The sequence below is a fragment of the Neodiprion lecontei genome, chromosome 1 (genome assembly GCF_021901455.1).
Source record: "Neodiprion lecontei isolate iyNeoLeco1 chromosome 1, iyNeoLeco1.1, whole genome shotgun sequence".
NCBI lineage: Eukaryota > Metazoa > Arthropoda > Insecta > Hymenoptera > Diprionidae > Neodiprion > Neodiprion lecontei.
Window position 1 is genome coordinate 9589007 of NC_060260.1, and position 24240 is coordinate 9613246.

The 24240-nt window shown below is 37.3% G+C and overlaps 2 protein-coding genes across 6 annotated transcripts in view; one reads left to right on the plus strand and one right to left on the minus strand.

Moving 5' to 3' along the window:
- Positions 1-24240, minus strand: part of LOC107219263 (prolyl 4-hydroxylase subunit alpha-1) — a 146199-nt gene that overhangs the window by 11757 nt on the left and 110202 nt on the right. For all 5 annotated transcript variants that reach the window (XM_046729910.1, XM_046729909.1, XM_046729911.1 and 2 more), the window contains one exon: positions 21673-21864. In XM_046729910.1, the coding sequence (XP_046585866.1) occupies positions 21673-21864 (192 nt within the window). The remainder of the gene's footprint in view (positions 1-21672; positions 21865-24240) is intronic.
- LOC107219262 (probable helicase with zinc finger domain) lies at positions 12463-19029 on the plus strand. The gene is made up of 4 exons (XM_015657431.2): positions 12463-13554; positions 15380-16054; positions 16273-16785; positions 16949-19029. The coding sequence occupies exons 1-4, from the start codon at positions 12646-12648 to the stop codon at positions 17630-17632; spliced, it is 2781 nt and encodes a 926-aa protein (XP_015512917.1). The 5' UTR covers positions 12463-12645; the 3' UTR covers positions 17633-19029.

Here is a 24240-nt window from a genome sequence, read left to right on the forward strand (position 1 = left end):
TAGTGCTATTCAGCACACTTCTTCATTTTTTACACATTCTCAGGTTGAGTTCGCGATAAACATTGGATTCTAACTTAATAATCAGATGGGTCAATAATGGCCTATGGCCATTGACGTGGCAATGGACAATGGCATGGCAATGGCAATAGACGTTTGCCAAATTTTAGGTCATAAAGCACTGGTTATGACTGTTGTTTATCTGTCTATGTATTGGCATGCGTCGCCAACATGTACATCAGCGTAGTTTCAATACTCAAAAAGAGCTTGAACAACAATGAGAATTATTTGGGATCTCGAAAACGTTTGGACGGATTTTTATCAGCAGCTACACCGTTAAAAATTATTGTGAATTTACTTCACATTTATCGTACGAAAGAGTTTTCCAATTACGAAATCAGGTTGCAAATTTACAAATTCGGTGTGGCGACGTAAATTACTATGTATTTTCCTTAAATTTGCGATAAAAATGTTTGATTTTACCAAAATTTATAAGAAAAACACAAAAAAGTAACTTGAATTAAGTAAATTGTGCAGTAAATTCATTGTATTTGTAAATTGAATAAACATTGAACGTACGGTGAATTCGAAATAAGAAATAAGTAAGAATAAGTAATAAATAAGAAATTTTTAACAGTGTATGCGCCAAAATCCGACCGGGCGATAAGATCTCCGGTGAAATACCATCGTGGACGTTACCAGAGTCTCTATTTAGGAGAAAGAAAGCAACATAGAGTCGAAGGAGACAGAGAAGGACACGGATCGCGAGGCACCGAATAACATCCCTATAAATTTCTACAGATCTAATTATTGTAGTAATTTCCAAGAACCGAATCCTCGAACTCCTCTTGCAGCTAGGTGAATATTTCAGTTTGCCACGTACAAAAGTTTGTCTTTTTATTTTACGTTTAGTACGTTTACGTCCAGTTGCACGTGTGTGGATAAACTCTGTCTGTATATGCGCAGTGTATTGGTGGATAGAAAGGGTTGCACTACTGGCAAAAGCCAATATTTAGTTTCGGTTTCCAATCCAGATTCACTTCTAGACTCTGGAAAATCGCTATAAGTTACCGAGGAAACAAACTGCTTTTGCACACTGCCTTATCGCAGTTGGTTACCACTGCATACCGACCCATGCTTTCGGGTGGGACCATTTTTTCACTCGAGTATTTTATACGGGGTGACCGTTACACAGTTAAACCTGTAATTTCAAATCAGAATTTTTTAGCGTTTTACGTAGGCTACGTTTTTTTTTCATCTAGTCGAAGGTATTACATTTCGTATTTCTGGGGTAGCTACGGTCCGATGTCATGTAAAAATCAATTTTTTACAAAATAGTGAGATGAGAAATGTTATCGAACTCGTAATCTTGGGAAACAAATCTATAAATGATACACGATTATCAAGGACCGTTCTCGCCATATGGCGCATTGGATGATCAAGAAATGTTTAGAAATCATCATTTCCATTATTTCGAACAATGATGTGAACTGATGGCTGGCTTCAGCTTACAATCGATGAATAGTAGAAAATATGAACGAAATTCAATGCTGAATATCCTTATAAAAGTGGGTGGTGGCCTCGAAGAATTTTTCGCATAAATTTGAAACGCGTCATTCTGAATTCTTGAGACTAGCAGCTCGAGATTTCTTGTATCAGATTTGATTAGAAAAGTTAATTAGAGGTGATTTCACGGTGTTGAAATTGTAATACCATACCGCCTTCCGTTGGTTCGTTCGCGCACAGACACCCTATTTATATCCGAAACTGGTTGGGTTCGAGAGTTCTGCAAATTTAGGACGGGGAAAGAAATTATGCGGCAGGTATCGCTCCGCGGCTCAAACTGATGCCTGTAATAATTGGAAAATCTATTCGACAACGATCTTTGCTCACCTCGATACACCTTCAAGGCATCCAACCCACACACCTGTATCTAACACCGCGTTTTGAGCGAGAGAAGAATCACTTGATAGAGATTTGGTTTTTACCTGTGTGTGAAAAGCGTGACGAAAGCTTGGGACAAAGAGCTTTCAGGCTGCCTGGAGTAACTAATGGGAATTGCGAATAGTTACGCGGCAGAGACAACTGAGCAAAAGGGTTGCGTTAATTAAAGGTGTAATTTTAGCTACCCAGATTTTTTGCTTCCAGCCCTCGAGCTATCTTGCCGTACATCCCACATGAAGAAGTTTACTGGAGGACGAGGGCTGTAGAGAATCCAGGAGGTATTTAAAATAATTTAAGTGACAGCAAAAGCTGCTCGCGGTCTTCGTATTATTATCTTGCATTGTTGTAGCCTGAATTGCATGACTATATTACAAACATTAGGATTTGCTTATTCGTTTAATAATTGACGTTCTTTTTAAAATGAAATCGTCCGTAGATAAGAAGACAATCATCTTTTGCTACTTAAACTTTCCGGATGGGATGAAAGTTTGCAAAAATTTTATGTACATAATTCAACGTAGAACTTATCTTTAATGTATCAAAGAAATAGTTTTAAGAAATAGATTAAAGTGATAACGATTTCAAAAGTTTCATACGCTGTTTCGAATCCTGGGAACAGAGAGGTGTAAGACAATGTAAAATAATTGTAATAAAAAAAGATTGCGCGCAAACAATCAACCACATTTCATAGAGATTGACAGAAACTACTTATACAATATGCGTGCTGAAAATACAGATTGAAAGTTACCTACAATTCTAAATGTTTGTACAGAGCTTGTGACGGAATTTGTGACTTATTATGAACGCTGATAGGAATTAAGTTTAGAATGCTCGGCAGTTCTCAAAGTTATCGGGATCCCGAAAGGGCAACATGCGGTGATTCTTCGTAAAAAATAGGATGCCTATCATTAATAGGAGTGGTATGGCCGATAAAGCATAATGGTTTCCTTCCCTGTACCGTATTCACGAGATAATACAGTCGTTATGCCGTAAGAGGTACAAGAACGAAAGAGCTTTTTTGCGGCGAAGAGCTGCTTAGGTTGAGCAATGAGTTCTTGCAGGTTTTTATTATTTTTTCAGATGAAAATTCAAATCCCGCCGGGAAAATTTCCCGGCCTAAGAATGATTATAAAAGTATTTTCGAAGCATAAAAATTCGTCCGTAGTCATCGTTCGAAAGGAAAAAAACTCTCGAGTCTGTTTCAGCAATAGCTATTTAAATCTATATGCATATCTACATATATCTATAGGGCTTTTCGCGTGAACTTAGTAAACATTCTCCCTGAAATTTTTCAATTTTATAACGGATGTTTCTCATGTTAGTACGACCCGTGAACGCCCCCCAAAAATTCTCAAATTTTTTCAATCACTCGTCCTTAGCCTATGAATTTTTAAAACCATCTTAAAAACACCCAAATCGATTTTTTTCAAACAAGGCATAAAACATTCCGTTCTCGAAATGAAATATTTTTACCCAAGACCCAGAGTGGAAGGTGGCTTTTTTTGTATTTTTTATCATTCTTTCTGTAATATATTTTCAATCTCCGATAATATGATACTCTCTGGACTAATACTAGTAATAATACTCGTAATGGGTAACAATTTCACTTAGACGATAAAAACTGACTATAGCATCCACTTAAGAACAGACAAGAAAGTCAAATTCCTCAAATAAGTCAAAAATTGTTACTTAATTTCTGTATAACAAATCACATTACTTGGCCGTATCTAGGGTTTCCCTATTTTTCAAAGTTGACTTTTGACCGTTGACCAGAGCGATAAGTTTTTTCGTACCTGTAACGGCACAACTTGATATTCCCCAGACTTTAATTTCCGTGCACAACACGCAGTAAACGAAACTTTGCTGTGAATGATAAATACTTGATTCTCCCATTGTCTACCCTGAAAATGTTATCAACGTATATTATGCGCATTATAGGTACGGGGACGCTTGGCGGCGGCGCCAGGCGTCGGCAGTTGTGCCGATTGACCTTATCTGTCGAATAAATCTCTCCTTTTGCGGCCTGTATCTCGGCAATTCTATCAACTAGTCCAATGTTGTCGTGAACCCTATTTTAGTGTCACTTCTATTTCTACCCTCGAGTTTTCGTAGCCTATCGTAAATCGTACATCTCGTACGTACACGTATACATGTATGTACATTGGTGCCTCATCATGGACCTTTGCTTCAATTGCCAAACGAGACCTCCTTGCCGAGATGATGTCTCGCTCGTGGCACCGAGAGGTCACGAGCTCACGATCTTGTTGTTATTTTAATTATAACTAGCTTTAAAACCCTCGCTCGCTAAAGCTCGCTTGGGATCGGATGCCTAGTGTAACTGGTTTCTGTGCTCATGCGATCGCTTACTCGTTGTCAGTGTTTTACCATATGACATAGTTGTAGGAGAGACTGGGGCACGATGGACTCGCCAAAAAATTCTGGTATTTGCTTCGCAGTATACAGAACGAACACTGTCTTTGTGCATGTGACGCGGACCGAATCTGTCCGTAAGATTTTTCCTATACAATGTTACAAATGACGTATACACGTGCATGTAAGTATAACGTACTGTTATTTTATGACAATAAGTTTCGTCAAAAAATACCACAGAACGATCGGCTAAGTGCTAACAGATTTAAAACACGACGCACAACAATTTTGGCTCTAATTGAACGACGTTATTGTCATGTATTCCTATTTATACTATGCCAACCACTCACCAATTACAATTTCTTGATCCTGGTCGTTCGGTTTTTTTTCCGAATCGAAATGTCATCTGAAGCGTGCATATTGGTTTGATGGTACAAAACTTGACGTTTTCAATAATCAAACTTGTGAACTTGAAAATTAGTCCTGAAAGTCTAAAGCCACCAGTTCAAGGACCTGGACATCCAAAACCACGGAGCGCTTGTCCTGGAAGTCGAGTTGCAGCAGGAAACGGACCCGGAGCGCAGGATCCAGGAGGTAGAGAATCCGGTACTCGAAATTTGCGTAGCGCGATTCTCATACGTCCGTTCTGCCGCGCGGTTGTTTCCAGACTGAGGAATTCGGCAGATTTGGCTAGCTGATTTTCGTCTATATAGATCGATGACGTCAGGAGAAAAAAGAATTGTGACGTCATTTTCTGAACATCCGAACATCCGAACATCTAAGGTTTGGTTTCGAACTTTAATACTACGTATGATGTATGATGTATGATATGATGATGTATGATGTATGATTACGGTGAATTTCAATTTCCTATATCTTCTTCATTTGTTATGCCTCCTTTCATCCCTTTCCGTTTCTCAGCATCAAACTTGGTGGGAATCGCCATGGATCTTCACGATATCTTCTCATTGAAATCATTCCTGGCAGGCAATTCAACGCAATTAAAACGTCCCTATCCTTGAGGCCCCAAACATAAGCGTGAAACCTCGACGCTGTTCTTACACCAACTTCTGGAGGACTTATAACGAGCTTATATACCTAGTGATAGTGTCCGATGCATGTCCGTACTAGAACGATGCAAAAAACCAAGGGGCCAGAGTCATTCTTTACTGATGATGCGTGTGCACATCCCGTTGAGAGCCGATGGGGGTTTAACCAGCTATACGGGGTTCTATAAGAAGACAGTACAGCCCTAGTTCGTGAAAGTGACTTGATGATCGTCTGATAGCTGGCTTGAGAGCGACATTCTAACGAACTTTATGTATCTGATGTAACGAAGGTAGCCTCTCACCCCGTACATTTAAAGAAGGAAATGAACCCTTGAAGATAAATGCATGTCAAAAATAGATGCATTGCTGGGTTGCTACATGAACCACTGTTATTGTAAAAACAGTCAGTCTCAAGACTTGAAAAAAATAAAATAAAAAGAAACGTAGATCCTTCGGAAATGGTTTAAGATAATCGTTATCCTGTAAAGATGAGTAATCGATTTTTATCGGTTCTTAAACGATCGCGACATAAATTTTTGATTTTATGGAATTCAATAATAATCACGTTCGGAAAAAAAAAAAAATTTGAACTCCTTGCTCTTCGTCAAAAGTGTAATATATTTGCAAGAGCTTACAGCGAAAAGATAATTATAAGCTTGACTGTTTCGCAGCTTTCACAGTTTTAGCCCATCTTCACTTTCTACCTATACCATGTAGACCGCGATATATTTCTGCCACCTCCTGGTATAGCAATGGGTTACAAGTTACGTAACTAACTTTCGCCGCCGGTTAAATACGATTCCAACATTTTTTACAGCAATGAGATTCCCGCGGTTAATTCGCGCGTATTATAGGTATGTGCATAGCTGTGCGAGCGCGAGGAAAATACTTTCACAGAAACAGTCTGTTCAATTACTTTTTTGCTGCATTTCACATTTTATCAGGTACTTCCCTACTCACCAATTTTACTCGCGAATCTGCCCGGAATTTTGATTCCGTCATTTTTATTCTTAGGCACGATCGTAACACGTAGTGCCCATTGAATTTGTGATCGCGAAAAACGTCAGCAGGCAAAAAAAAAAAAACATTTATCTGCTACTACATTTATCGTCATGTGTGTGTTTGCGCACCGCAGAAAATGTTGTATCCTGAATTCCGGGAAGATGGTTTCATAGATTTGGATGAAACTTCACAAGCTTTTACCGCTTCCGGTTACTGGATGATTAATTCTTCAACTTTTCAACAATTATGTCATGCATCGTAAATTACAAAGAAATAGGTTGACCGACTTGGACGAAATTATAGTGAGACACGATGTATACGGTTAAGAAGTGTAACGAAACTTTTGAAACTTCTATTATTTCCGGTTACGTGTATCTTGAATTCCGAGTAAACAACCGAATCGATTCGATAAAAATTTAGGAAAGAAAACAAATATTCGACGAAGATCCCACACAGTTTTGTTGAATATCTGTCATCTTCTGATTACGAAATGGTGGTAGCTCGACCTCTAGAAAAAATTTGCAATTCTCAGAATTTTGCACCGTTTCTTGTAAAATTTGGGACACGACCTTTCTCTTTCAATTCAGCTCGTATCTGTTTCTCTCTCCCACTCGAACATCCAACAAACTAAACTGAATTATTTAGAACTAGAAACGCGATCATCAAATCGTGCCTATTTCAAAAACGCTAAACTTTTTAGCCCACCTATCTAGTATCGCTTTTTCTTCATCTCTGTAGTTCACACGTTAATCCTCAACAAAATAAAAAATAAAATGTGCTCTGCACTATTTGTCCGATTTTCCAATCATCAACAAATTCCTGCTCCCAGAAATTTAAGTGTCCACCGTTTATTATTTACAACCTTACCACAGAGTTTCGTCTGTTAAAATTTTGCAAACTTAAGAGTACTTTTTTTTACTCGGATTTTAAAACACATGAAACTTTTTACGTGGAAATTGTTTTATGAGGATTCTTACCATTTTTCCAATCATCTCTAATAGAGTCGGTTACTCTTTTGTTGTGAAAGACGGAAGCTCAGGACAGTGGTAAAAGGCAAAAACAAAAAAAAAAAAGAAAACAAAAAAAAAAAGAAACTAGTTAGTAAAATGAAAGTTCGATTCCCCGGAAAATTTGGTACGAAAATCAGGTTTCTTTGGAAGAGTTGGTGACGCCCGTTAGCCGGCGAACGGTACTGAAACCGAATGGGTCAGGTCCCGCCGACTTCGAGTCCTTTGAGCTAGAAGGATACTTGGTAAAATTAGCATCGAAGGGTCACGCGTATGAAAGGTCCGGAATTTGCATCCGAGAGGAGGGTAACTCTGCAGGAACGTGAAAGTCGAGAACTAGTTGGTGGGGTGTGGGATCCTGTCGCATTCGCCACTTACATTAGCCGAACCATTAGGATCGCGGGATGGTATGGTGAAAGGCGGAAATAGAGTGAAACGGAAGCTCGGAATTCAGGGAAAGGGCTCTTCGCTTTGCGACTAAAAGCGGCCCGAACCTGGCTATCAAACCGTTCGCAAATCGTGCAACTGTTCAATTTCTGGCGGACCTATGTAGGGCACGACAAAGAACTAATCTGAAATCAATTAATCGATTCTACTAACCACTAAAATGGAATATGTAACAATTGAACGTCTACTGATAACGACAACGATAACACCAATAATAATATTTTAAAAATTCGGTTTTCGGTGGGTCTCTACTTGTCGCAAGTACACGTAATTTTGTCGTAAGTATTGAACTTTCAAAAATTTCAAAAGGGTTTTTCAGGGTGTCCGAAAAGCTTAATTTTCCAATTGTACACGCTCGACCATCCATCCCGTCAACCGAATTGTAACATTACAGAGAAGAAGAAATGCGACAATGAACTAATTGTAAGTTTAATTGTCAATTTTGTTGTAACCTGAAATTTTTTATAACTAATTGTGCATGAAGTAAAAAATACATTTTAATCAAAAATAAATATTTGAATTGGTTGTGAGTTTATTCATACTCAAAGCAATCATATTTCTGGTAGACCATGCATTTTGCGTGATAATTTAGTCGATTAAACGTAAATTATCGCACCAGTAACTCATACCCCTTTTTCTTCTATTCTACTTCGAATCAATTATTAATGATTTAAAGTGAAAGCAATTATGTTCACGCGATAGGGGGGCCCGATATAGAATTTTGCCAAGAATAGTTTACGATTATGTAATTTCGTTCAAACATTTTCACGCATTTCGCATTTCTCGTATAATTGGAAAATTTGATTTTCGCATACAATGACATAGACTTAGTTGAAACTACCGAACAAATTTAAGCTAAAATTTTTATTTTATTCTATACGACCGATGGAGTTTCCTCCAGCAAGCGTAAATTGTCCTTGCTATCACTGCAGTTTTTCTTTCTCACCGTTATGTAATGTATCATTTTAATCCGCAGCAAAGTACTGTATTTTCCATCGCCCACTTTTCGATTAGTGTAAAACTACAGTCGGATATTATCGGCTATTTGCACGTGTGAGGCACACGCTCATTTTTGTAACACCTGTAAGAGTTTTATTTACAAGAAGCAAAGGAAGTATTTAAAATTTGGGTTAGGAAACTTACACTCAATGACGCAGTGCGTAAAACTGAGTTATTCGGAAGTGCGCACGCGCTAACGTTGTTTTACCACACTGTGCGGAAATGGGAACCTTTACGCGCGCTTTATAAGCTTCGAAAATCGAACTTTCTCAGCAGGTGAACGCGCTTTATGTGTGCACTGCACGTGCCTCCATATACGTCCAGGAAGCCATTTTCTGACCGTCCATTCGTTTGATTTCACAAAACGTTCAATTCTACCGAAATAGTAATGGAACTCGGGGCGACGCGACGCGTCGCTTACACCCCTATAACTGAAAGACCCTCGTTGAATTAATGGGCATTATTATATCGTCCGTGAAATCGCAAATCGATGCTGGTCTTTTTGGCTGAAAGCTTCCGTTTATCTACAGTGGCTCAAATGTTGGTAATTTTTTTTTTGTCGTTTCTTGTCTTCGTGAGTTCATTATGATGTTTCCGACTTTATTATTGTTATTGATATTATCATTGAGTTGTCGTTGCCACTGTTATCGTTGTCACCATTGTAATTTTTCTGGTTCTTAGTGTTATTGTTATGGCTCTATGAATTTTGAAAAATTCATTGGTTTACGAGATAAATAGTTAAAATAGGGTTTTTCCTTCATATAACGAACAAATTCAATTTCGGTAAATGGTGGAAGATTTGAAAAAAATGTACCAGTACGCAGTGAACTCCGTCTCAGCTAATTGCATTCATTCGTGTCGCTAACACGGCAAATGTTTGGAAAAGACGATAAAGCGAATCCAACTTTTAATCATCTAATACAGCGTTCCATTCGTGTCGGAAGTCGTTAGGGATAATATTAACGCCCTTGAGTGTAAGAAATTGCAATTGGTATTGGACGAAGTTAAAAGTTTGTTAAAAAGATTTCGCTCGAATAGCATTCGCACTAGTTAATCCTACTTAATTGCATAGAACGAGAAGCAAGAAGTGTTAACTCCATGCAGGCCACTAGAGCCAGTCTGTTATTCCTTATTTTTTTTTTTACTTCACTTATGTTACGTTATGTTACTATTACATGACCTCGAAATAAGGAAAATATCGTTTGTTTCAAGCACAGAAGCGTTTTCTACGTACTTATTCACTCAAGGTAATTATACCAAAGACAGATTTCAGGAATCCAAAGCTACAGGTTTATAGCTAGAAATGTTAGTTCAAAATGCTGCATTAGCAAAATTCATAATTATTGTTACGTCGACCCGAGTCTCTCGAGGATCCCGAGACCCAAACGTAAACGCCAGCAAATATCGGCACGTACGTGATATCAAGGCGCCAAGTGGAAGACTGCCACAGTCTAAATGAACAAAAGGAATGGAACAAACAGAAATACGATAATACCACATTGAAAACGCAAAACAGACGACAGCTTAGCTTTCTCGGCATTTGGAGAGGAAAGCGTAGGGCAGAGGATTGGGAACACTAAAACCAAACACAAAACGACAAAAGAAATATAAATTAAAACTATAACAGTAATTTATTGGGAAGCGAAAGGAAGCCAAATCTTTCAGTCTATTTGATTTTACAACATTTCAAAACCGCAACAAAAATATTTAACACAAATTCTTATAATGATACTTGAACCATATTATTGGTACCTTGATTTATATCTGGGCTCAGGTCGCTCAGGAGACTCCAGGTAAATCTTACACTGCAATATTCCTGGTCAAATATTGACGTATTGATTTAATGCATACGACTTTCGCAGTGATCCTTAAAAGCTGGTATACAACACATCAGCTGTCGTATTATCTATTGCAATTTAATTGGCATAGGTAATTAAATGCCGACCTACTGAGACCGAAATATACCCAGGTGCTGATAGGATCGTCAATCATTAATGCAACTGTACCCAGTTGATCCTCGGGGGTTTCGAAAATACGACACACTGAGCACACACATTTTTTTAGATCACAATTGCAGAAAGATTGGTGTTGCTTGATTTAACCTTTTAAATTCAAGTACAGTGTAAAACATGGCACTCGGAATTGTCAATACGACTTTACGAGTGATTCTCAGCCACTGGTACTAACCAGAAGAACTAATCCTAAGATACAGCGCACAGATCGTATTCTTCGTATGATAATCATTTATAATTATCTTGACTTAAAATCGTATAAGTTTACCAGTTATTTATTGGGTAAGACCCGAAAACTTATTGTTGTATATACAGAAGTATAAATTGAACTTGTGACAACAGCTTTTGTTTAATATTGTCGTCATTATCAATTCCGATGATCGAAAACTTGGTATTACACTGTGTTAACTATCACTGAAGCTACTTTAGTAGCAAGAAAGTTTATTACCTAGTGGCTGTTTATAGTACTAGTATACTCATACAAAGTATAGCATTCAATCGACGTAAACTTTTTGTTGTCTGCATTCATATATATTTTATTTGAAGTACCTAATTGTTTCTGTCAAAGAACATGGGATTTGGCGGGACAATGCACAAACTTCAAATGAAATAATATTTAGTTTAATCAATTTCAGAAACACATCAAAAGTTTCACTTGAATCAATACTTGATATGGAAGTGGAACGTAACTGTGATAGGCCAAAGGCTAGAATAAGTTAGTGGCATATTTGAAAACGCAAGTTTGAACAACTTTAAAAAATTGGCGTTAGTAATAGTCATTCTTATTTAGGGTAACGCTGGATTTTCATATGTAGCAAACAACTTAGTGCAGCATATTCTGATTGGTCAACTTACCAAAATCACCAAGCGTGAGATGCCATCAAATAGTGCTTTTGGCGAGTTGATTAATCAGAGTATGCTGCATCTAATGTAAGCTTCTAATTGATTGAGAAGATTATTGTAACTTCCGCGCGCTATTAAACCTGTGTTGAAACGATACGCGACGCTGTGAAAACTCTCATATCTTAATTCATCAAATCCTTATGCACGAAACATCCAAGAACTGACATAATCCTGAAATAACAGTCTTGGGAGCGTTTTTTTCAGGCTGCATATTTTATTTAAACTCAAGACATAGAGAAATAAGCATGTAACGAAAAAAAGTAAGAATTGTTCAAAAAATTTTTCAGAAATGACGAAAAAACGAGCAGAATGGTCAAAATGAGCAACGACGACGTGGTGCCAGTGTTTAACGGAGCGCAAACCGAAATCCGGGGGATTATTACGGTTTTTCAGGGTTCCCAGGTCTTACAGGTTTTTCCCATTTCCCACCATCCAAGCATTCCGATTGGTTTGCAAAGTTCAGTCAATCAGAAATGTGAAAAGTGAAAAGCCGTAACAAGCCCCCTGTCTCGAGAAAAGTGCGTGGGATTGCGATTTGGCACGGTGCGAGGCAACGACAATAGCCGCTGTAGGTACGCCGTCGGCCGAGACGATCAGAGCTTCTGTCCGTCGACTCCACCCCGGTCGAATCGATCGAGTATAAGAGAGATGCGGCAGATGTCGCGGTGAGTGATGCGCACGGGCTTTTGCGTGGAGGTTTCCACTCTAGAAAAGGTCAGTCGCCGCGTAATTGTCAGCCGGATAACATGTATTATTGTTTACGTATAAATAAAACGGTACATTACGGCAATATATCAGTTGAAAGGATGAAATAAAAAGCCGATATCGCGGACGGGTTGAACTTGAGTAATAAATAATCTCCTAGATTATTGATGTAGGCTAGCTATTTAGACGAAAACGGCTGAAATACACGCGATGATTTGTTCACCGAGCAAGTGCGACGAGGTTATGTTCGTCCAGAATATATTGCCAAACTTTTCGAAACTCGTCGAGACGCGATGGTTCACCTCGGACAATCCGGAATCGGTGATGTCCGACGCGGTCGACAACGTCGTCGTTTTCGTCGACGGTAATCTGAACCTGAGATTTTGCTCCAAGTGCACCCAGCATGTCTGGACGTTTGAGGTGCTGACGATAGGCAAGTCCCTGGAGAACGTTTCGCTGATGCTCGACAACCACCGGGAGCACTTTACCATTTTATCTGTGAAGAGCGCCAGTGGTAACAGCGGTTTATGCAACGGGCAGGAGTGGTTTAAGGCCTCAGCTGCGCTGCCAGGCCTGGATCTCAACTACTCGAGCACCAACCGCTACAAGATAACCATAGGATTCAAGACAGACCGCTACGGCACGTACAGACAGACGGTTATATTCGGATTCGGTGGCTATCCGGTTCTTGCTAAGCAGATTTCAGTAGATTGCATACCGATCGCAGACGTGCCGCGCATCGAGGAAGCCAGGCGGATAATTCTTAGCCAGAACATGCGCAAGTGGACCAAAAGCAACTCCCAGATTATAGCCTTCGAATCCCCCTTTGTCCCAGCCAAAGACATAAAGGAGGTAAACCTGACCAAGGCCTATCCCTTCCCTGACGAAACCAACTTCTATCTCACCCACGACACACTTACCGAAGAATCTCTCACCCCCACAAACTATCGTGGACGCATGCACGAGCTTGTCTCCATTGAGGAACTGGCCAGACACGAACAAGTCGCTAGGTACAACATCGTCACCCAGCTAAGACTCTGCCAGTATTACATCGTCGCCCCTGATGCCGACTGCGCCACTACTGCTAAATACGCTCCATCCGGTGAACTCTTTGCTCAGGTATTCGACATGAGTTTCAAATATTACCAAGAGATGGAACGCACGTACTTGTTATTTGTTTGTCAAATTGCAGGTATTATTTTTATCGCTGATAGGCCAGAAAACAGCATTGGAAATCAGTTTCAAGAACAAATAATTGATTATTATATTGCATGTGTAAATATGTTTCTTTTTCATGTATTTGGAATTTTGATCTATCTTATTTAAAAAGTCTCACAGTGATAAACGAAATTGTGTATTAATACAATATTTAGCCATAATTACACCATTTCACGGACACAAAATGCTAATTGGGATTCACTCATTCTCTGAAATCGAGAGAATATTTATATTAAAACTCAGAAATGAGAATGTCAATTTTCACTTAAATGTTTCCATTCGAACTTCAGGTACATTCTTTTTCATAAGGTTGAAGTTTGTAATGTTAATGTAACGACACATTTTTAACACAAAATCCGTTACTTTGCAGGATTAACTGCAATTCAGTAATGCATAATTAAAGCAAAATTTACTTATATTATTGAAAGTAAACTATTCGAAAATCGTTAAACAATTGTAAATCAATTGTTCTTGTTTCGATGCATTGTAACATCAATGTTACTTACTTCAATATTACTTTTTTCTAAGGATTCACAGCATACTAACTGCAGCTGATATGTTGAAGAAAAAACAAAGTTCCAAATTCCTTTTCTAACTTACTCAGAAAATGAATCACTCCAGCGTTGAGGAGAATGATGTTGAAAGTCGAAATGTGTACAATTTCACAATCAGTTCATTCGTCGTCGTCATCAGTTCATTCATGTGCATTTAATTAATTGCACATTACTTTCAGTTTTTTCATTCTGAGCATATTGATTATCAATACATTAAAAAAGTTTTAACAAGAAGTTAAAAATGCTCAAATAAATAAAGAAGTTTTCATTAAAGAGACATCTTGGGATTAGTGTATCTGACACAATCTAATAGTTGTTGTAAATTATGTTCTTAGAAATCACGTAAAATGATAGAAAATTTTATATAAAAACTTATATTTGTGATGATCAAATTGATGTGCGAGTCGCACTGATATCGAATAAACAAAATCACAGATATTGATAACAAGAAAAAATAGTTATTACTATCGATAGTACAAGTTTTCTTGTTATTTCTTGAGTATTATTTTTTTTTTTTTGACACATTGTTGATGTATGATACAGTGTTATAGAGAAGCGTTAATAGAAAATAAGCTGTTAGAAGTAAAGTGAAACATTAACTATGAGGAGGTGACTTTGGAATGTTGAAATAACAAGAAATTATTTTTAATATGCTACTCCGTAATATTTCCAAATTATAAGAAATTAAGTAAACGGTAGATTATGACTCGAACAAAGTAAATTTTACTTGGTCTATATGTACCTGAAGGTCCAATCGATTAATCGATCAAGCTTGATCGAAACTTGAGTCGCTATAAACCAATACTGGATTTTACCGATCAATTTGTAAGAAGCGAGTGAAATATTATTAGCTATTTGATAGTGCGAAATGTTAATATTACGAACTGCAACTTTATATCTTCAATCTATTGCTTTAAGCAAGAAGAACGTGACATGTTTTTTGAAAACGATTTTCCAGTATACCCACATACCTCAAACTTTGATTCTTGATCCAAGGATTGGAGAAATTCATATTAAATCTTGAGTTTGGAGAGACACAATAGTAGCAGAAAAATTCAAAGATTGCTCATTGGCTAACGCAACTGTTAAACTTGCCCGATATAAAAATGGTTTGAAATTGTAACTTGGAACTCTGTGGAAGATGTTTCAATATTCATACGTTGTTTCCATAGCTGCCGCTTGGCCGAGAGATATCCGAGGATTCGAAAAGCGGCCGATTGGTGCTTAGGGGTTGCAATAGAGTGTTATTCAAGCCAGTTGATTGGGAGAGAAGTGACAACCAGCCGCAGACAGTCTTCGAAGCGCACATCGAAGACAAATGCAATCGAATAATTTACTTGAGACTGTCAAAGCATTGCATAGAAACGCTTCATCTTCAGCCAGACACGGATGTTACGGTTCAAGTACAGTTCCAGCTAAATCGATTGCCCTATTGCGAGTGGCACAGATCCATAGATCGTGTTATCGATACCAGCCTGATTTTTCCGACCGTATCGGAGGACACCGTCATACCCTGGGACTCAAAAGAGTACTGGAGCGCTCAGTTTGACCAGAAATTAAACGTCAAGCAGAAGCAGGCCGTCATGGCTATGATTGCCCCCATTAACATCATCCTACCGCCGATTCTGCTTGTCGGACCCTTTGGAACTGGTAAAACTTATACACTGGCCCAAGGAATACGCATGATTTTGAACAAGGGCCCTGAACACAAGGTATTGCTTTGTACGCACAGCAACAGTGCCGCGGATTTATATGTTAAGGACTTCTTTGACGCTTGGTACAAGGAGACAATGGACATCAGGATGAAACCTCTTCGAATCTACTACAAAGGACGATTTAGAAACACGGTATGCAATCCGCAATCTTACTTTCTATCGTTTGCTAATTTCAATATCAAATATCTTCTTCCGCCACTCAAGATGTTTCGGAATTTTCTATTCACGATCGAGATGGACATTCGCTTCTACTCTCCTGACTTTGAAACGCATTCTAATAATCAAACCTCTTTTGAAAATCTCGAGTCGTTTTATTCTTTATCTAAGGGGGAAACGATTGACTGGTACAGGTACACCCAGTAGTGCAGGAATATTGTCTGATGGATGAAAATGGCCGGTTTCGAGAGCCCACGAAGGACGATGTTCTCAGATGTGGTTTGATTATCGCCACGCTTGCAACCTCTAGCTGTCTGGCAAGTCTGGACTGCGGCCTGACGCACATAATAGTGGACGAGGCTGCGCAAGCAATGGAATGCGAGGCACTGACTGCCCTGACACTGGCTCGAAGTACAACTCGTTTGATATTGGCTGGAGATCAAATGCAATTGGCGCCCGAGTTGTACAGCGATCTTGCCAACGAGCGAGGACTGGGACTGAGTCTGCTGGAAAGGATTTGCAATCTCTATCCGCCGATCTTCCCTTGCAAAATTTTACTCTGTCAAAACTACAGGGCTCACTCGACGATCATCGGACTAACTTCTGAGCTTTTCTATGCTGGCCAGGTCGTTGGATGTGGGAAACACTTAGCACACCCCATTTTCAACCCTCTAACATTCTTCAGTGTTCAAGGCCAAGATGTTCAGGTACGTCGAAAAAGTGTTATTTTTCAGCCCTATACGGTAAAACGAAGTGACGTAGTGAACGGAGAATGAGCTGGTTTTAAATATGCACAAATGGGCGATGACACGAATACGACGCAATGTTTCTACTTCAATTATAAACCCGTAATATCTATTTCTGTCCCAGGGAATGCATTCGACTGGATTTTACAACGACGCGGAGGCGTTTGAGGTGACGGATCGAATAGCGGAATTGAAGAGTTGCTGGCCAACGGAGCAGTGGGGACCTTACGGAGAAGGGGCAATAGGGGTTGTAGCGCATTACGCAGAGCAGGTATCAAGGATCCGTATGGAGTTGCGTAAACGTAAGCTATTTGATATTTCAGTGGAGCGAGTTATGAATGTACAGGGAAAACAGTTTCGAGCTGTATTCATAAGCACCGTTAGGACGCGTAATAGTTGTCAGTATTCAACCGATGTGAATATTAGAGATTTCGGTTTCTTGAGTAACCCAAGACTCTTGAACACTTCTATCACTCGGGCGAAGTGTCTCGTAGCCATAATAGGAGATCCTGTGGCACTGCTGACCATAGGATCTTGCCAAAGAGTTTGGGAAAAGTTTTTTACCGTGGCAACATTGTACGGTATAGATTATGGCACTCTCAGAAGATACGTTGACAATTTACCGCAAACACCGCAATCGGCACCTTTGAATCCTTTAGCTAAAGAATTTATACCGAGGAGTCCGCAGCCTCGTTATCAAGTAGAGTATGTACCTATACCGGTACCATATCCAGTGATTTATTGTAACTCAAATAATACGCAACCAACGACTAAGAAAAATTCGTCGTTAGATCTAATACAAAAATAGATGACAAATAAAATATAATGAAGTGAATAACAATAAAATAAAAATCTATATTATAAACCGTAGTTGCACTTGTCAATTGAACGTCGATTGTGCAAGTTTTTGAGCGTTTGACATTTTGTTTTTTTTTTTTTTTTCTTCGTTTATCCCTCTTCTTCATCCCGAGTCACTGTCGACGTTAACGTATTGTAACGTGATAGCAAACATGCGATTCGAATTTTTTTTTTACTAATTTTTTTTTTTCCTTACCTTTTCTTTTCTATTCTCCATTTGCAATAATTCAGCCTTCAATGCCAATACTCAACAAATTGTTGAGTTCAGGAAACAGACGATCGATTGGATTTGGAATGATTTTTAATTTCCTGTATATATGTATAAATTATATTTCAAAAATACAAAATTTATACTTTTTCTATGTACAACAGAAAAACAAAGAAGGAAATGAGAAAATCTAAATTAGGAAAAACCGGCAACTGGACAAAAACTTTTTTTTCTTTTCTTTTCTTTTCTTTTTTCTTCTTTTTTTTTTTAGAGAAAATCAATAACTAGGTATAACTTACTGTTATCAACGATACCTACTATCTGACCCTATATACTTTCAATATTCTGTAAATATGTATAAAAATGATATAATATAGGAAAATCTCTTCGTCTCCTAGGGGACTGTTTTTTAAAATGGGAAATAAAATTTGAACAATATTTTTTTTTTTTTAACTTTACTTTTAAAACGTTTTATCCTAATATACATATGTAGATCAGAAACAAAAACTTGAAAAATGAAAAAAATGAATACAAATGAACAAAAAAAAAAAAAAAAATTTTAAAAAAAATTTACATAAGAAAATTACAATAAAAAAAAAAATAAAAATAAAAAAAAAAAAAAAACCACGCGCCACTCGCTGTATGTATTGTCACACACACTTCAACCTTTATTTCTTCTTTCACACTGCAGGAACCTCTCAATTCCGTCGCGAACTCACATTCAAGTCCTTGCATTAATGATTTTTTTTTTTTTTTTATTCGTTTCTTTCCGTTCTTTTTCTGCATCACCTTTTTTTCTTCACATGCATACCCAAGTTATGCACCGCACACATACAGATATACACACAACTGCTTTCTTCAGTATTTAGTTTTGTTTGTTATTTTTAACGTAGGTGCATTAATCGAAATGTATACACGAATTAAACTTTATTGCTGAAGCATAATTATATAATGTTAGAGAAAAAAGAAGAGAGTTAGATGGAGAGTTTCAAGGGGAGAAAGCAAGAATTGAGGATTGCACGTGATGTCGGTCTCGATAAAAGGGCACCAAGGTAGCTTATATCAGTGAATTAATCCCCGTTGTCGACGTTTTTTAGTTCGTTGTTTCGAAGACATCAGTCGACGGAGAAAAATTTAAAAATACTAAAACAAAAAAAAAAAAAAAAAGAAAAATAAAAATATAAAAAAAAAATAAAAATTTAAAAAATTAAAAGAAAAAGCAAAAAACCACAATAAAAATTGAAAAAAGAAAATTTAAAAAAATAAAAAAAAACCTCGACGAAACATTGTTTCGATACGGAAGAAAAAAAAAAAAAAAATGGAAAAGCTGATTGAAAAATGAATAATAAAAAATTGAAAAAAGAGAAATGATTGCAAAAAGCAAAAAAAAAAATACAAGTAGTTGTAGTCTCGGAAAGAATGAACTTAACGAGATAATGATCTCATCTCGTCTATGTATGTAAAAAAAAAAAAGAAAATCAAGTACCGTATCAGATTCGCAGATGGTTTAAAATACATAATAATTATACATAATTGTATGTTTCATGAATGATTGTACATATGAATGATATTTGTTTAATAAATAAAAATGCATATGTCGTCAGAATTACAAAATAACTTTTATCAGATGATTCCGCAATCATGAATTTATAGTTTCTTTCATTTTATTTTGAACTCACTGTGTTCGACATCCATGTCATTATACCCAGACATTTACCCTGATCGTTTCCTTCTGTCAGTCGAACCGCGGGAAATTAAAAAAAAAAAAAAAACAACACACATATATCCAAGCAGGCATCCTCTTAGAAGATTCCCGTATCGTACCGATCCCTCGAATACTTTTATTGTATTTTGGGATTCGGCTGAAATTCAGATTCATCCAGGTAGGTGTTCGATATACGAACTTCTGTGTGGCTCATTTATGACTGGCGAGATGAATTATACATTTTGATGTACTTGAAGTTTCTATCGATCAAAATTGATCGAGAAGTCTTTAAATGGCTCAATAGTTAGCCATATTATTTCGGCATTTCGTACACAGAAATTAGGTTCTGAATTAGGTTTCACCAGATCCCCGAAATCGGTAGAAATCTTGTCATCGGAACTCGGAAACGGACATTTGAATTTTTGTAAATTTTAATACACATGCAAAATTATTGAGATAGTATTTTTTTTTCTTTTATTATTACTGAAAACGATGAATATTTTATATTTGTTTTTCCACCGCGGAAATGCCGTTTACTTGGAGTATTTTAGTTTTCTTACCACTTACCTGTACGAGGTTGATTTTTCTAATGTCAACGTAACGATATATTGTTCGGAAGAATCGTTAATCCATAATTCTAGGTTTACCTGATATTGACTAAACCGTAACGATGGAAAACATACTTATATACCTTGCAAACATCCAACAGCTTGTACATCTTTCTAAAGTTGGGAAATAGTGATTTTTTTCAACGTTTCGTTACGTCAAACTTTGTCTACCTACAATTCTCGGCACGAGGTACAAATTTTTGCAGAAACAAATGCATCGCAAGTGATTGAACGAATTTTAAAAGTCAAAAATGCAACAATTGTCAAAACTACGAAGTGATTTTAATTAAATTTATTTTTATCGGTTGGATCTTCAAGATCTTACTTGGAGTAGACTTGCTAGACCAAAAGTTACTAAAAAATGTGACTGTTGTCAAAATATGTAAAATCATTTCTTTTTTCGTAGCTTTATTATAATATGGTCACACGTAGATTTCTATCAAATTTTTATCTCCTAGAAATACAAGGAAGAAGAAATTGTCGTAGTGAGAATCTTAGGAATTGTCTTACGAATAATATGACTCGTCGTAGAATGAAATCGACCGAATTTACCACGTTCTCCATTGTTTAGAAACGATTTGAGGTGAAAAATCATTATTTGAGGTCCTGTTTACAATTGAGGGATTATCTTGTCACATTTTCAGAAGAATTGCGGTAGCATAGGAATGTATAAACTCGATAAATACTCAATGTTTGACCATTTCGTAATAAAATTACGAAAAAGTATTGATTTCCAAAGGATCTTATGAAATTTTTGCTACAATTTTCATTTTCTTTATTAAAACCATGAAATAGAACAATAGTAATTCGAATGATTCGAATATTAATCTTTGTTAAGTTGAAGGTTCCAATTTTCATAATTTCACATGAAAAAAGTGTCTCTTACAGGGTGGCCACACATATGAAAAATATGGAAAACCTGAAATTGTCAGGGGATTCTTAATTTGGTCATAGAAAAAATCGAGAATATCAGTTTTCTATCATAGGAATGAGAAATGATTTTTTGAGGTAACAAGCTCACTTTTTTTCGTCGAGAAAACAAATTGGTTTAAACCGATTTTTTTGTATCTACATTATACTTTCCTTCAATTCGAATTGAATTTCAACCGAATATGAAGTTAATAATCGGAACGCTTTAGGTTTTAGTAACTTGCTAGAACTGGGAAAATGTCGGGGAAAACTAGATTTCAGGGTCTGGAAAACCTGGAAATTTCACGGCATTTTTTTCCAAAAATTTGTGGCCACCATGCTCTAGGGTTGATATTTTTCATAGCTAGAAAATGCACCGAACCTTCCTCTTAATTGTCTTAGGATATCAGATTTTCAGACTAGAATATGATGAGTACCGATAAAGAAATAGCGAAAATTGTGAAATATTTGACATGAAATTTTAACGATAATTTCTTTTTTTTTTTACGATGCCATCGTATATGGTACACACGTGGGACATTACGAGTACAAACGCCTACCTTTTGAGAGTGGCTAGTCGTTCTTCTTGTGCGTGAATAAATCCGTGCAAGGTATCAATTAGGACCGATTCGGTCTCCAAGAGTTCCTCCATGTCAGCCAAGGCCGTATAAAGCTCCCCGCGACTCACGGGTAAAGAAATTGCACCGATTGTCAAGACGACAAAGAATATTCGATCCATCCTGTGTTTGGTTCTGAAACAAGAAGACCGGTTAATGTTTCGTTAACGTCAATTTATTGTTGCACTTTCAGAGTTTTTCAAACAAACTTGCACGATAAAAATTTCACCAAACAAATCCATCTTTCCGAATATGTTGAAAAGGTTTGCCGATATCTCTTAATAAGGATAAGCCGTTTCATAGGCAGATGATCTTCACGCCGCAAAATATTATCAAAACCAAAATACTCCTATAATTTGCATGTAAAAATGAACCGTAATCAAGGTTGACGTGAAAAAAATCTCGGCCCTGAAATTCAACATTTTTTTCTGTGAGATATCACTTGAAAACAGAACCCACGTTTTAATTGAGTGTAAAAATGTTAGGACACGGGTTGACCCGCGCGCTTATCGTTATCTGACCGGGTGGTTGTACACTGATTACAAAATAACAACAAAGAAAGGAGGGGAAAAATTATGCGGTAACCTACACCTAACTTAACGCAACGTACCCTGTAGGTACGTGTAATAAATATAATGGGTGTATTAAAAAACATGGAACCTCTAAATATCTTTTCAACTGAAAATAGTTTTATAAAAAATTACTGCATGAGAAAAAATGTTGAAGATTTCCGACGAGGAATCAGATGGAAGGATTATACAACGGCTCTAGTCCCATTTTATTGGCCCCGTAAAGACGAAATCGATGTTACTTCCAATAGATACCGCCTTTTTTGTAGCAGATTTGTATTCAGAACAATTGTTTGCTCTCACATGTGCATCTTTCATTTTGGGTTGCCCTTAAACCCCGAAAAGGCCTAAATCAGTTGTTTCTTCAATTATCAAGGTCTTTCATATCTCACGGGTTCGATGTTAGGAAAATTGTCTGCATTTGGATACGTGTCTTTTATTCTGGATTCGCGGTCCAAATTTGGCTGTATTAGTCCCGAGTCTATTTTTATAATAGACCCAATTTAGACTTACTATACCTACGGTTGGTATGTCAGGTAATGAATGGATTTTTTTAAAGGCTTTCTTTAATTGATTATGAAGTCTTGTTAAAACGAAAAGTTCAGAACTGATACCAGTTAATTATTGCGCGTTTTTCTTAGTTTTCATTCCCTTACACTATACCCAATATCCCAAGTCCAGTTCGGTTTTATTTGTCGAACCTTGGTGTGACAATTGATTTTCGTTTTTATTTTTCGTACTGGCAAGGAGAGTTTTTTATTCATCGTTCGGATTTCATCGAGTTTCTTGCTGTGCCATTAATCTGTCACGACACTGTTTCGATATGTATCTACAATTGTGACGCTGTGGGGATGGCATTGTTGGTACCGATTCTCTGGATATTGTACTTTAAGAATTGTTCGGAGAACTCAAACCGCAGAAGCAATTCTCTTAGAGGTAGAATATCTCGAGGAAGGGAAAATACCTATCCTTCAAACTTCGTCATTAGTTTCTTGCAAGTGTTCGGTCGAAGCTTTCGGAAAAGCTTCTCAGAATTTTCGATCCGATCAGCGTGCCATGCCGGTGCCTAAATGTGCCCTTCTCGTAGACTCGAAGAGTTATTTCTCGAAAAAATTTTGATGTTAAATGTATGATCCACGTCTTGAAGTTGGCGTATAATTTTGACCAGAGTTATTAGTCGTCTTTTTCGGATCAAAGGAAGAGAAAAATTGAGTATTTTCAAACGAAAGTAAACCAACGTGTTTCCAAAAAGTGGTGAAGTTGCTAAGTTCAAATTAAGGGGGTGTCCTGATCGATTTCAACGTGACGTATGTATTTCGAAATATCGAAGTCCACGTATTTCAAACGATCTGTAAAGCCTCAGTTACGAACTGAACTCGCGTTCCGGCACATGATCGATATCTCGAATAAATTGGAGTAGCGTTTTCATCAAGTTTTGTCAGTTCATAGAATACCCCGATCCAGTTCACTCGTTTCAGTAATTTTTTATCGCTAATTCGCGGATCCCACGTCTATCCGCCATCATCAATTATCTCTCGAAACATAATGGAATCTTGATTAATTCGCAGAACGATCATATTTTCTCTGGCTCATAGAACTTGCCCTAACATAAATCTCATGGGAAACGTCAACTGATATTTGTGTACAGAATATTCTTATAACATATTCCTTGCATACAGTTAAACAATTTCAAAATACTTTTCTGCGAGCTAAAATGTATATAGGTTTTTTTAATTAGCTTTCAGTTGCAGATAAACACGTATTGAAAAAAAAATATTTACATTTTACATCCTCTCTGGTAAACGTATGGTCAGCATTTTTTTCGAGTCAAATCTACAGCAATTGTAACAAGATTTAAAAAACCAACAGCAAGAGTTACAATGTACTTAAGTGGATCTATCAAAATTTTTGTAGATTTGACTCCAAACATGTGCTGTCCATC